This window comes from Cloeon dipterum, chromosome 3 (genome assembly GCF_949628265.1).
Source record: "Cloeon dipterum chromosome 3, ieCloDipt1.1, whole genome shotgun sequence".
Taxonomy (NCBI): Eukaryota; Metazoa; Arthropoda; class Insecta; order Ephemeroptera; family Baetidae; genus Cloeon; species Cloeon dipterum.
The window spans coordinates 14,686,978-14,700,975 of NC_088788.1; the positions used below are offsets into that span (position 1 = coordinate 14,686,978).

At 45.2% G+C, this 13,998-nt stretch overlaps 1 protein-coding gene across 4 annotated transcripts in view; it reads left to right on the forward strand.

Annotated features, from left to right (window-relative positions):
• shg (shotgun) overlaps positions 1 to 13,998 on the forward strand; it is a 49,319-nt gene that overhangs the window by 7,937 nt on the left and 27,384 nt on the right. For 2 of the 4 annotated variants that reach the window (XM_065485332.1, XM_065485334.1), the window contains exon 1: positions 11,622 to 11,760. The exons of the other annotated variants lie outside the window; for them this stretch is intronic. In XM_065485332.1, the coding sequence (XP_065341404.1) occupies positions 11,637 to 11,760 (124 nt within the window). In that variant the 5' untranslated portion in view covers positions 11,622 to 11,636. Of the gene's footprint in view, positions 1 to 11,621; positions 11,761 to 13,998 lie in introns of those variants that run through there. 4 annotated transcript variants of the gene reach the window in all.

The following is a 13,998-nucleotide window of genomic DNA, read 5'->3' on the forward strand; positions in this document are numbered from 1 at the left end:
GGCACCGGCAAGAACTGACTTCTCTCTCTCTCTCTCTCCAACTCTCTCCCTTCACGACTTTTCACCACTTTTTACATTCGGTCAGTTTCGATGAATACGGCTTTGATGAATACGTCGGTGGAATAAAAACGTAAGCAGGTCGTAAATGCGACACTTTTTGATGAATGGCGACAGAGAATAAATCACATCGCCAGCCGTAAAAACTACATTAGCTGCTTTAATGGAACGGGATTTAATTACCGCTGCCGACCAGTGCAGTTTTTATTCGTGATAAGCCTTTGGTTTGGCGGAAATTTCGGCAAACTAAGCTCTTAAATTCGGTTATAATGGACCTGAACGATTCTGTTAATGTGTTCGTCAAACTCGCTTTTATTCCCTGCATATAATTTGTGAATAAAGTTGAGCATCCCTCGCATTGTGCTAATAAAACTTGTCGTTTCATCAGTGAAAAATCTCTTCATATTTCGTTTCGATGATGGGAAAATTAGGCCTGCTCTCTCGAAGAGCAACAGCTCGAATTTTCCTCTTTTTTTTCTGGCAGTTCCGTGGTCGGGTTTCTTTTCGCCCTCTTTGTAAGTAACCAGATTATGTAATTCAATCGGTTGTAATGAGGTTATTACTGAATAGGGTGGTGGTTGAGCCGCGTTCTTTTCTTCTGCTGCTGCTGCTGGCTGGCTGTTACGTCCGCCCGCCCGCAGACAGTGGATTTGTGTGAGCTGCAGCTCGCTCCCAAACGCATCTCCTTTTTTTGCCGCACTTGAAACCTGACGCCATTATTGAGCTGAATAGAAATAACCTGTGGCGCGAATAAAAAATAAAAACGACAGAAGAAAGGCAGCACTGACAGCAGCAGGAAAAAATATAAATCTCGCATAAAAGGGGATGCTCATTTCCCAAGGAGAGGGCGGGTCGCTGCGTATTCACTTATTCAGCCCGCACTTTTATCTATTGTCCAAATCGCACACAAAAACAACACTCACTTGCTTGACGAGGAACAATTTTCCCCGTTTGGATTATGTGTCTTGTTTTATTCACTCAAATACCTCTTGAAGTTAATTCTCCAATTTGTGCAAACAACGATATCAGATAAATTATTTAATCAAGTTTAGCACAAATTCCAACGACAAATCCATACCTTAAATATTTCTCCTACCAGAAACGGACAAACAGTCTGCCGGGGTTTTCGTTGACTGTTGCGATTGCCAAGAGCATTACCGCTGCAAGATTAACGGCTCTGCATTGACGAGGAGCATATTTCAGCGTCGATATCAGTTACAGTGGATAAATAATGAAGTGGCAATATTTTCTCTTTGGCAGAAATTACTTCCATATGGCCATTCAACATCTGTTGGCAGCGCGCGAGCAGGCAAAAACGATTGTTTCCCCGTCGCCGCGCACACATATAGGACGGGGGTGCAGCACGGGGCCCCGTCGTCTTTTGTGTTCGGGCCCTCGATCAGCAGCCAGTAACCATAATCGTACTACAATAATAGCCATTCATTGTTGCATTAATAAAGTGTCATTGTGAGGGCCGCAGCTGCGGTTGCTCCTGCGTCCTCTCGTCGCGAGCGCTTTTGAAGAATTGTCGCCCAACTTGCGCGCCACATCGGCCTTAAAATTGATGGGATGGACCGGAAAGCGCCATACTTCACGAGTTACTTGGCGGCTAATCCGCCGACCGGCTGGGCCGATACAATATTTTGGACCGAGACGTGCTGTTTACTGGCCGCAATTTTATAAATCTCGAGCCTGCCGGCCGGGTCATTTATTGATGGGCCCATCAGCGGGGGTAAAAGCGATTCGCAAGAAAAAGGGAGCAGTTTTGGACACGATTATTTTTATTTGGCCAACTTTTAGAGCCTGCCAGTTACGTGAGTCGACCGCTCAGCCTGAGCAGGGTAATTGGCAATGCGACACCCGGCGGCCTGCATTAAAACTGACCCTTATTTATGAGGTGAACTCCCTTAATTTATATTCGGGCCCGAATCGCCGATAAATAATTCTGCCGTCGGAAAATGAAAAACTGGCCAATTTCAGAAGAGAAAGTGCTACTGCTGCCGTGGAATAATTTACCCGAATTTCACAGCAGATTTCCGACTAAATCTGTATGGATGAAAAATGAAAAATATTGTTTTAAATGATGAGAGGGCACGTCATTGAACGAAAAAAAGGATCAATATCCAATCGCATCTTGCTTTCAATAAAAAAACATTCGCTTCTTTTGACGGCAAATATTGCGCACATATGCATTCGCAAAAAATGCCCGGTGAGAAGCGGGGCTTGCCGAGCAACGGACGCGTGGATTTTATTTTTAATTAACCCGCTTGGTAGCCGCGGTTGCCATTCAATGTAAATAAGAGATTTGCTCCGCCGCTCTGTATAGTATCCCAGCATTTTTCCCCGGATGAATCCGGGACTCGGGTATAGATTCCGATAAGCATTATACAGTGTGGAGTAATATTGAGTAATTAATTCCTCAGGTCAAGGCAGCTTTAGTCGGAAAGAAGCTGAAATTTAAATTCAATTCCGTTCAATCAATGTGTTTTTATGTTTGTGTTTTAGTAAACAGAAAAAGCAAAAACGGCACCCTTAAAATTTAATAATTACATTGCGAGCCGGCCCGCTCTTTTCTGTGTTTGTAAAAAGGATTGTTTAGTGCGCGGGCGGCTTGTTTGCACTTTGAGCATGCAGCTCGTTTTGAATGCCATTTTGTCACTTTGAAATATGACCACAATAAGCACGCGAGAGGCCAATTCCAGCTCGGCAGCGGTGGCCCTCCATTATTTTTGCACTCGCGTTCGCACACAATAACGAGCCGCTTTTTATTTCCAAAAAGTTGTGTGTGTGCTGTCTCTCACACTTTTTTTTTTTAAATTGCTGCCAGTGGAATAGATGGCACTCCACTTTTGGTGCCGCCACGCAAAGAGGGCTCTCGAGACGCGCGCCGGATAAATTACCAAGTGTCAATCTCTGTGGGCATTAATCTTGCGTCTTGCGCCAAGCAAAATCGGCATCGAATTTTCTGTCGAATCGTTTTTGCAAAGCACGTGCTGATTAAAAATAGCAGCAGAGTGGAATTTCGCTCAATTTTGTTTTGCTCTGTGACAGACGAATGATCTAACAATATTAATATGGTTTCACACAAGAAGAGGGAGGGAACTTTGTGTAGAAATGCTGCATGTTTCGTACACTATAGTTTGGTCCCAGTTCTAAACTCTTTGAAGTCGAAGCTTTCCGTCCGAAATAATACTGCGAATCCAAAGTTTGAGGAATAATTAGGGAACAAAGTTGGCGAAGAAGACAAATTGTTTTTGTCTAATTTTGAGCCACGAGTCTGAGCTGTCCTGTTGGACAAATTTCAAGAGCTATGCACCACAAAGCGACGAAATAGATTCACTACTTAACAAGTAGCTAATGTGCACAGACGCGAGACATTATAATTCCTCCCTCTTGTGAATGTTCTGCCGCTACTGCTGCCACCAGGCTTGCGAGAAACTTTCTTTGATCAGCCGCGCATGATGACGGGTGGAAAGCAAATCTAAAGCTGAAGTTGGCACAAATCGAGTTGGTTCGCAACACGCCCCGTCTTGCAACAACTGTAAGAAGTGAAAAAGCAAAGCAGCGGCGTGACAAAGAGAGTGGTGAAGATGAATAAAGCAGTGTGCGCTGTTGACATTTATTTAGCTCATTTCTTAGCGAATGCTGACTCGCTTCATTGAAAGTGCCCTCTTGACGCACGATTTTTCCTCTGTAAAGGTGCAAAAATATTCCTGTCGCTTTGATCTGACACAATTTATAGCCGTCCCCTCCTCTTTCCTGCTTCGTTCAAGCAGAAGGTGTGATACAAAAGGCGCAGCGAATGCTGCTGGATTTTGTCGGCATTCCTCCCCAAAAATTTTCCCAAGCTTGCATGAAACGATTTTTCTTCTGTCCGCTTGCTTAATAGGTCTAAGCTGCAGGGGTCGCTGTTCATAAATTTGTTCCTGATTGTGAGCTTTCAAATATTTACTGGCAACCGGTCTTTGTCCTATTGGCCACGCCTAGCTGCCTTTCCTCAACCGACATGCGTCTGGTTTTTTGCCCAGAAAAATCCGCAGCCCCTATTTTGCGGATTTATTCGCCTTCCTTTTGGCTCACAGCTATATTCTGTGTGCTCTGCGTCGTGCAATATCAACATTGTCGTCATAACGAATTTAAATTGAGGCAAATCCCCTCGAAATTACTATTATTTCGTCCGTCGCCAACTTTTTCCACCGCTGCGGAGCCGGTTCCTTTTTTCCTTTGGGCCACTAACAAGAGAGTGCTCTTTGTGCGGCGCTGTAAATAAATACATTATGTATTTCTGTGTGCGAGCAGTTTCAAGTAAGCAACCAACGGTATGTTAAGTGCTCTTTCTCCCTCCATTCGGTAATTGCCTTAACTAGGCTCAACAGCCGACCGGCCTGCGTTCCGCCTCTTACGGAGATTTATAATTGTCGTCTTAAAATAAACCTCTTGAAAAATCATGCACGAAGCGGGCGGCACGGAAAATAAAACTCCCCGACTGGAAAGCTGCTGATAAACTCGAAATGCAACTTGAAAGCCAGTCATCCGCCAACTCAAGTGTTTTCTCGGGTTTTCTGCTGCTCTGGAACAAATTGAGCGTGGAGAAGGGTTCACATCTCTGTCGACTCTGCTCCCACACATTTAGACCATTTGCATAGCTTGTTATGACACGCGCGCAAGTAAATTCTCAACTTCTTGGACCAACTAAAGACAGAATATATAATCTCGATTTTAGTGGGCCATCATTGCTGTTATTTAATCTGTACGAGTTTTATAGGAACCTGTGAATTGATAAATTTAAACCCTTCAATATTTCCCCTTCTGGATTTATTTTTCCATTCTTATGCCTAGTTGAGCGGTTAATTTGTTGGCTGTTTGCGTAATTAGGGGGTTTGTTTCGGAAAATGCCAACGTTGAAAATGGATGGAGCTCATTTTTCGCATCCCTGGCTGCGGTGCTGGCCCTCTTTTAATTAATCAAGCTCGTTAGAATCGAATTTATTGCGTGCTGTTATCGGAGCTTAATTAAGGCTGTGAAATTAGAGCCCGTGAGCGAATTTAGCGCAGGACGCAGGAGATGAGTTGGAAAAATTAAAAGAGGAAATTCCCCCTCGTACACAGAGTTCACTGCTTTTGATGCCAAAAAGCGAGAACTGCTGTGTCGGACGAATAATTAGAGCCCGGAAAAGACTTTTTCAGCTAACGTCAGCATCAGCCGTCTCTCGCTATTTGCCGCGACCTCGAATGCATTCGCAATTGAACGGATAGTGGGTTTTATTTAAAAGGTTAGCTCATGCAGCTGTTTTGCTTCGCTGGTCAATCTTAATCTACCCCGCCGCTTTGAATAATCTAATTGAAATCAAGTGCATACTGCGGCGGCCGGCGCGGGCAGCCAGTGGGTCAGTCAGCAAGCTGGTTAGCTATTCGAAATATATTTAAAAGGAAAAAAGATGAAAAAGCGACGAGCTGTTGGACGGTGTGCGCGCGCGAGATGAGGGCTGCTCTTTGTGCGGTGGGTACAAGGATTTCGCTCTGTCTCTCTGACCAGATCATTTAGCAGCGATAGTGTGCATAAAAGAAGATATCACTCGCTCACGCTGGCGTTGTTTATTTAGGGACAAAGACCGCCTTTGTCTCTTCTCTCCTCCGCAACTCATTTTGTTCTCCGCTTGTGTGCATTTTTCTCTAAATCTAATTTCCAACCTTTCCCCTTTGTTGCAGGTGAGAAAAAGCCCTTTTTCTGACGGAACAGTCCGTCGCGCATCAGCGGTCAGATGCAGTCGATTCTCCAGTGCCCAGGTTTGCGGTGCGGTGCGGTGCGCCCAGGCGATTTTCAATGCGATCAATCGGCCAGTGTCAGAGTATTAATTGTTGACGACGGTCAAGCACCTTGAAACTTTGAACACTGCATCGTCTGGCCTGCAAATCCAATCGCGAGTACAACGACGTGTGCAATCGGCTCAGCTTTCCCCCTCCATCGTGCTCAATTAGAATACGCTCGCCGCGGCAGTGCTCTGCTAAGTGCATTTGGCGAACGACGAGGAAGAACAGTCAGTTGGTCTGAAAAGCACAAGACCGAGCGAGCGAGCTTTTATTATTATTTTCATGCAGCCCGCATGGTTTCTTTCGCAAGCGGCGATCAGGGTATTGACCTGAGGCCTTGAAACTAACCTGGCTGAGAAAGAGAAGAGGAGAGGAAAAAGAATTGCCTTCCCGGCCGTCCGTCTCCTACCGCAAGGGCTCCTCAGTGCTGTTTTGATGCATTTCATGAAACTGAGTTGTATTGCGAACGGAATTATAGAAAAAGATAACAATGGATACGTTCAGAAAATTAAAATTATGTTTTTTTAGATTTTTCTGAGTGTCTTATTTTGGTTTGTGTTGCTTTTGAGACTTCAAAGTAACACACGCAAGTTAATGCGAAAACTCAAATTAACTTTTAATGATAAAATTGTTAGCTTTTTTGAGAAAAAAATTTATTTGGTTGATAATTTTCAAAAGTTTCGTAAATGACAATTTTGTTTCAGCAAATTAGTCTATACAATCGTCTGCCTTAAGGCAAATTTACAACGGTGCTATATCGAGCAGACTTAAACAAAAAATCTGCCCAAAGTTTTTTGGTTGTGTTAAGATGTTGAGCTTTCGCGTGGTTTCCTTTTCGAAGAACTGCGTACAAATATCACAGATGAGCTCTCTGCTCTTTATCTGCTTTTAGTTGGGCTGAAATTCGAGCGGCAAAGGCAGATTATTAGAAGGCGGCGACTCTGGCTTCGCTCCTTTAATTATTAGTCTGGTCTAATGTGCTGCTTAATCGCACCCCGCTTTGCATCGCTTCGCCCGATTAACCCTAACGAAAAGGAAGGGGAAATTCGCACATAAGGCGTGCGACTTGCGATCACCCCCTGATAATTAAGAATAACAGAGCGGAACGGAAACTATTTTTACTGGGCGCGGCGTCGGAAATTGGATAGAGACGGAAATTGAAATTTTACTAAAAACATGGCGAATTTGACGAAAACGTGCCTCGCCTCCGAATAAGGCTGACAGCAGCAGCTTTGCATTCGGAGCAGATTCCTCAACGGCTGCGGGATTAATGAGAGCACGGGACGCAAACGAAGTTCATTATTTTGACGTTTTCGAGATTTAATTTGACGCGCGCGCGGGCGCACTAATCTCAAGAGTCAAAGGATTGTCGCAAACGCCGGCTTTGAATTATTATCTCTGCTGCACTAGTCAGCAGGGGGAGATTTATTGCTCTCGTAATTTGTTCAACTAACTTCATTTCCCGCTCGGAACGGAAAATAAATATTTTCGAGTGCGCTTCTACGAAGTAATTTTCATCTAAATGCATACAGCGGCAGCGAACGCCCTCCATTTCAACGAGGAAACAATGCACAGCACTGCTGCGCGTTTTTCGTTTAACTTTTCGCTTTTATTAAAAGCCTCAACACATGTTTCAAGAGCAATTTAGAGCTATTCATTCTCCCAGTTGCAGCCTCTCAAATAAATTGCGCGCCTCGAAATTATTCTGTGTAGTTCCGAAGCGAGTGCAAATGGTTTTCCTAAAAATCGGCTCCCCTCGGCACCAGTAGCATCCCATTTGAGGCAGCAACAAAAGGGGTCGGAACCATAAATCAGGGGTTAATCACAAAATTGCCAATTCATATGCATGCGCGCCGGGCAATTATTGCTGTTGAGCGAAATCCTGAGCGGGCGCCAACAAAAGCGCGCTGACTTTTCATATTATATTCGGTGTGAGTCAGATTGCAAACAATAACTAGTTACGCGAGCGTCTGCAACTCTGCACCCCCGGCACCTCCCCTGCGGTTTGTTAAATGGCAATTGCGCGGGGGGCGGTGGCTTACGTCTCATCTTGTTCAAAGAGAAGCGGCACGCGTGTGCAGGAAGTATTCGTAAATTTGGCACCCCTCGCTAATCTGCATGTCAATGCATTCCATCAAGTCGTTTGTTTGTCTTTCTCAGGCCCGTTTCGCTGGCGGTTGCCTCTCGGGCGGGCGGCCGGGCAGTGTGCGAAAATAATCAAAAGGTCCTGCTCCACCGCAGACCCGGCAGAGAAAACAGACATTATTTGCACTTGTACGCCCGCACGTGCGGTGTTTGCTCTCTGCGAAGGAAAGACAGGAAAAGAAGAAAATGATCCGACGGAAAATTGAAAGTGAAATAGCCGCATAGAAATAGCAGCGCAGCTCCGACTAGCAGGCGGGCGCTTTCCACGGAAAATACTTCAGCAAAATTGCGGACATTCAAAATGTATGAAAAGAGAAAAAAGAAACAGGCACGCCTTTGAGTTGTTTGTTGCCTCTACCGTTTGGATGGTACGCCAGTATTCGATTTTCTACTAACGTTAACAACGAGAGGGCACGAATACTGCATTCATTGAAAGAGGCGATGTTTATAGTTGGTGGGAACATTATAGAAAAAATTCAGCATTTTCACATATCTTAAAGGTCTCGTAACACCTTCAACAAGCGCTATTGGCATCTTTCGAAAGAATGATGTTCCTTCATGCAATGCCGCAAATTGAAACGGAATGTTTCACGGCCCCTACGTGCCAGAGGGATGCTGGCTCCATCCCCCTTTTAATAGCTTGCAGATTCTTGGAGCGCGATTTCTTTGCTCTGCTTTTTGAAAATTATACGCACAACGAGAACAAATAAAAGTGGTTTCACGTCGGCAGACAGGGAGGGTCGTTTTTGCTGCCGGTGGTAGAAATGCATTCACTTGAAGTTTTTTCTGCGGATTACATTTTACTCTAAACGAGAGGGATGGATGCACTGGTGGCTCGTTTGCTCCGAGAAGAGGGTAGAGCGACGAGACGGAGGGTAGGAGGAAACGCTTGTAATCTAATTACGAAACTCGAGTCCGTGTTGTTATTTATGAATAGCATTATTATCGCAGCGGTCTTTTATCTCGCGACCCTTTTGAGTTTCGCAACCACCAAAACAAACAGACGTAAAGACGCTTTCATATTTCATGAGAGAGTGGCGCGGCGGACGAGACCCCGAAAATTTTTAATTTTTGATGCTCTGTGCCGCGTGTCAGGGAAATTGCCTTCTGCTGAAAAGAGTCACTCTTCCTTTGTCGGTCGGCTGAAAAAAAACCCCGTAATAACAATAAAGATCCGGCTGAAGCGAAGGAAGCTAAGCTAAAAGGGCGTGTCCCGAGCTGAGAATGCAATCACTGTGTGAGCAATTTGCATATGCGGGCAATAAAAGCATCGCCCACCGAGCCACCCACCCCGCTGCCTCCGGTGCAGCCGAGTCTATCCTGTTTGCGTCTATCAAGCCGTCATCTCTCCCTTGCACTGTTTTAATCCGCGCGAGCGTGTTCCAAATTTATAATCTCGTCATCCGCGACAAAGTGCGAATCATAATAATCGCGTTGGCGCGCGCGAGGTGCGGAAATTTGCAGCGACTGGAGCACGTGACGCTGACGGAGCTGCAACCTGGAGCCGTCTGGAGGACCGGCCATGACGAGAGGCAATTTGTGACAGAATCCGCGAAAGAGGCCGGGTTGAATCGTCTTCCCTCTCGACTTAAAGGAGGAATTGAATTCTTTCTGCAATTTTGCTGCGCTATCACAAAAGAGAGCAATGATTCCTTTGTGCCAACTTTTGGGGAAGAGTTTTGGAGAGCTAAAAGTTTGTAGCTTCTATATGCTGAGAAATAGCAAAGGAGCAAAAAGGATAATTGGAGTAAAGCAGCATTTGATTTTCTCTTTGTTATTTTTTAGTGTCAAATTTACGATAAAAAGCTTTAAAAAATATATTTTAAAAATTGTATTGTGTAAAAGAGTATTCACATGGATTGTTAGGGAGGAAATATAATAAGAGCCATTACAATAGTTTTATTAATTTGAATAAAATCTTTTGCTAAAAGTCTATCTAATTACTTGAAAATAGTAAAAAGAAAAATGCCAAGTTGAATATTTAAATTAAAGCATACTCGATCTGTATCTCGTTTCAAAAAAATCTGCCTTTGCTTTTATGCTAACGAAGAGGAAGTTTTCCTGTGTTGGAGTAAACCAAACATGAAGTGCCCAACGCACTTTTTAGAACGCCCTGAGCGTCTACGGTGTTGGTACCACGCATATATTGAATGCGGCCCCAATGTTTTTGTAATAAAGCTGATTTTTAATTAACGGTGGCGCGGCTGCTGGGCTCTTCCACTCACGCATTCGCTTCTTGTTAAATATTCAATTAAGATCATGGCGCGCTGTTCTAAAAAAGCCGCTTCACGCGCAACGGCACGACGGGATTTGCTCGGTGGGAGGGTGGGTGGTTTTTGGGCAAAGTGAAATTATGATTAAAAAAGCCTCGGTGCAGAGGCAGAGAGCGCGGGGTCGTTAGAACGCGAGACAAAGAAAGAAAGGAGGAAAATCACTTCAGGCAGACGCTCTCATATCTCATCCACTCCAATTGAAGCTCGTTAAGACTGATTTGTTCCTTCTATTTATTATTTCGGATGGAGAAGAGGAGGCTTTGTGCTCTCTCGCCAGTCAGCGGAGGAGTGCTTCTCGCCACGGGAAACACTTTTGAAAGTGAAATCAAACTGCGATCTTCGCCAAATTGATTACCTATTCAAGCACAACAGAAAGGGTGCGCGTTTCAGTCAGTTCAGAATCGCGAATGCGCCCTGCTGCTAAGTGGAAAGTTTCGGGGAATTTTCATTTCCTTGGCATCTCTAGAAGAGGAAAAGGGTGCCATATGCAGTTTCGCTTTCGAATTGATTGGCCGAGATGAAAGCTCCCCTTTTTGTCTTTTTTCTTCTCTCGGTCGAAGTAAAACATGCACGGGAATCGCGAATGTGAGCCTTTTAAGAAGTACGGCACGATCGAGCTATACGTGAATATACATTTTATATTGCTTGCTTTTGCTTGCACAGCTGGCGAGCAAGTTTTTTCTCTTTCGTTCGTCGTTATTGATCAGCCCATTCAATTTCAGTGTCATTTCGCAGACATCACCAAGCATGTTACGCCATTAGCCAACTCTCGTGCAATCGCAAGACAATTTCCTCGTTCCGATGCACGTTTTATACATTCAATTCGAAGATAGAGCGTGCTAAACTACGCTACGCACAGCCGAAAATCTAAAGGCACGTCCGTGGTGCTGCATCAAAAAGTAGAGCGATTCACCTAAATTGGTTCAATTTCGGACTCGGAAAGATTTACATAATGTAGTAGGCTCTTCATTCACCGTCCGTTAAACTCAAATTTGATCCGAAAGCTGAGTGCCCGACAAGAGGCGCTTTAATTTTCAAGAGCTTTTGATTGAGCGTTACTCATGAGGAAAAGTCTGGCCGACAAAAGGTGTCTCTGATTCACGCCTATTGAAGCGGTGGACACATTGCATCGGGGACGACAATTTAACGGGCAGTGTGACGCTAAGCACATGATTATAAATGACGATGACGACCGGCTTTCTTATTCTCTTGTTAACTGCTCGTCCGTCATATTAATTTCCCTCGCCTCTTCCGACGCTGGCTGGCAGGGCTGGCGGAGAGCGTGTTTCAGGTAGCAACACAGGTAGCCCCTCGAGCCCCTCCCCTCTGACCGAAAGTCACGCACTCAAGCATGGAGGAACATACACTGCTCGCTGGGTCCGTCGTCTGGCGCAGGCCATCTCGTTCAAGGCCAAGCGCGAGTCGAGTGTGGAAGAAGCATCTCTTCTCGCAACGGACGGACGGAAAGGCCCGCGGTGAACACTGATTGTTTTACTATATTATACGCTATATATACAGCATGCAGGGAATTCGGCGTCCGTGTGAGAAACGGATTGCGTGTGTTTCTCCTAAAATTATTGCCTCGCGCTGAACGGTTTCCGGCCAACCACGCGACTTTCGCACATAAAAGTAGAGTCTGGCGTCCTCTCTGATTGCCGATAAAATAATTCAATTGTCTATACGCTCGCTTTGTGAGTTTCCTCCACAGAAAATGCAATTGCAAGGCATGTAAAACTCGATGAAGGCGTATATTTACGCGACGACTCGGAGCTGGTTTCTCCAAATGGAAGCTGGTTTCCCGCCTAAATGCGGTTGTTAATGGAGACGGGACGCCCGACCGACGCCTTTGTTATTACCTGCCGTGGTGGTTTGCACCTCAGGAATTACTTTTAATCATCGTCCTGCGCATTGCCTGGCGGTTTATGAGGTCTTTCGGCGTCTAAATTTTGTAATGAGGTTTCAACCAGCCGCAAACACGCGCCTTTCAATATATAGCTAACCCGTCAGCAGCCCTCTCACGATTAATAAAATTGGCGAATCTTTTGTTAAAATTAAATTAAATTCCTACAAAAAATGTTATTATGGTTCAATAATGTCGTGGCCGGCTGGCCGCATAGTAAGTGCCACATAAATCGGGTTATCATGCATTGATAAGCTCGATGATGGCTTTGATATTCTATGAAATTCAATTGCAATTTGTGGGCTATAGTTATTGTGCCGAAATTGGCTTGGTATTCTGCCGTACCACAACCGTTCTGAATAAAGGTCAAGCGTAAACCCTAATTCATTCCGTGGTCGAGTTCAATACACATTTATTATGTAGCATCCCCTGTCAAAATTTGGCCCGTTTCGCATACAATTACCGAGGGACTGCATGCGCCTATATTCCAACAAGTTCCCCGAGGCAAAAGTATGGCGGGCAACGATTAGGGTCCCGAAAGTAATTCGCAGCACGTTTGACCCCTCAGGGTGGCTGCCCAATTATTGACCACTATTAACGCTGGTGCTCTTCTTGGTGCGGCGGCCGGCTAATCACGGGTCTGTCGGACGGACTGCCAAGTAATTTCATTACACACATCTCGTCGCAACATGAATATGCACATGCCTCTCGCCGCCGCTCTCCAGCAGCAATGGTATCAATTACAGTTATTACGGCCGACCAACTCGCCGCCGCCACTCGCCCGCTCGCTCACAAAGCGAAATTCATAAATCACACGCGGAGAGATGCGATTCGAGTTGGAATTATTATTGTTTCACGCCCAACTGGGGAATTCGTCCGACTGGCCAAATCGTTTTTTAGCGCTAGCTAGCACCGCAGTGCCGTGTGCGGTTGGAAAACAATCGCGATATTAGTGCGAAAGTACTCTCAGCGTTATAGAGATGTAAAAAGGTGCAAATCACGTTTGATGATGAATCACTCGAAACGTGTCTGACGAGAGTGAACACGGTCGTTTTACTGAGGAAAATCGTTGTTTGAAAGAAGGAAGAAGGAACGTGACGGCACTTGAAAGGTATGCGTCTGGCGAATTATCGCAGTTATTTCCTGCGAATGCCGGTTTGCACAAGAAAGATGCTTTTTGTCGCTCTCTTCCCTCCCCCCTCCCGCCCGCCGCTTGTTTGCTCTGCCGCTTTTATCTTATCAGCAGACGCAGACTCCGAAGAAGAACGTGCGTCACATACAACGTCGTTTTTTTCGCTCCATTCATGTAAGGCGAATTTTGCTGCTAATTGGCAAAATTCTGTGGATCCACCACCTTTTGTTGCGTGATTCTCTGCGTGCCCACCCACGAAATAAAGCTGTTTTCGAATTATTTGTGCCTCATAGCATGCCTATGTTGTGCGCGCGCGTGCTGTTTTCAGCCCAGAGATGGATTTAATCAACAACAGGGTTCTCGTGGGATGGGCTTTTTCTTTTTCGGCTATCATTATTTTTATACTTTTAAAAATGCGGATCCTCCCTTTGAATCATGGCGCTGCAGGTTTGTTCGTTGTATATAAAAATAATTGCCTCCGAAGTGAATGGGTACGCGCGCGCTCAGAGGAAAGTAGAAGCTTCTTGCAGGTAATTACCTCTTTCCGGAAGCTCTGCGCTGCGTCGTCTTTTTTCGAGCAGTCAGCCAATTCCCACACCCACCGAACCTGAGCAGAAAACAGAGAGCGCTGGCATTTTAATTCGCTGCTTTTGTTTTTTTCTAAAATGGATGGACAGTCTG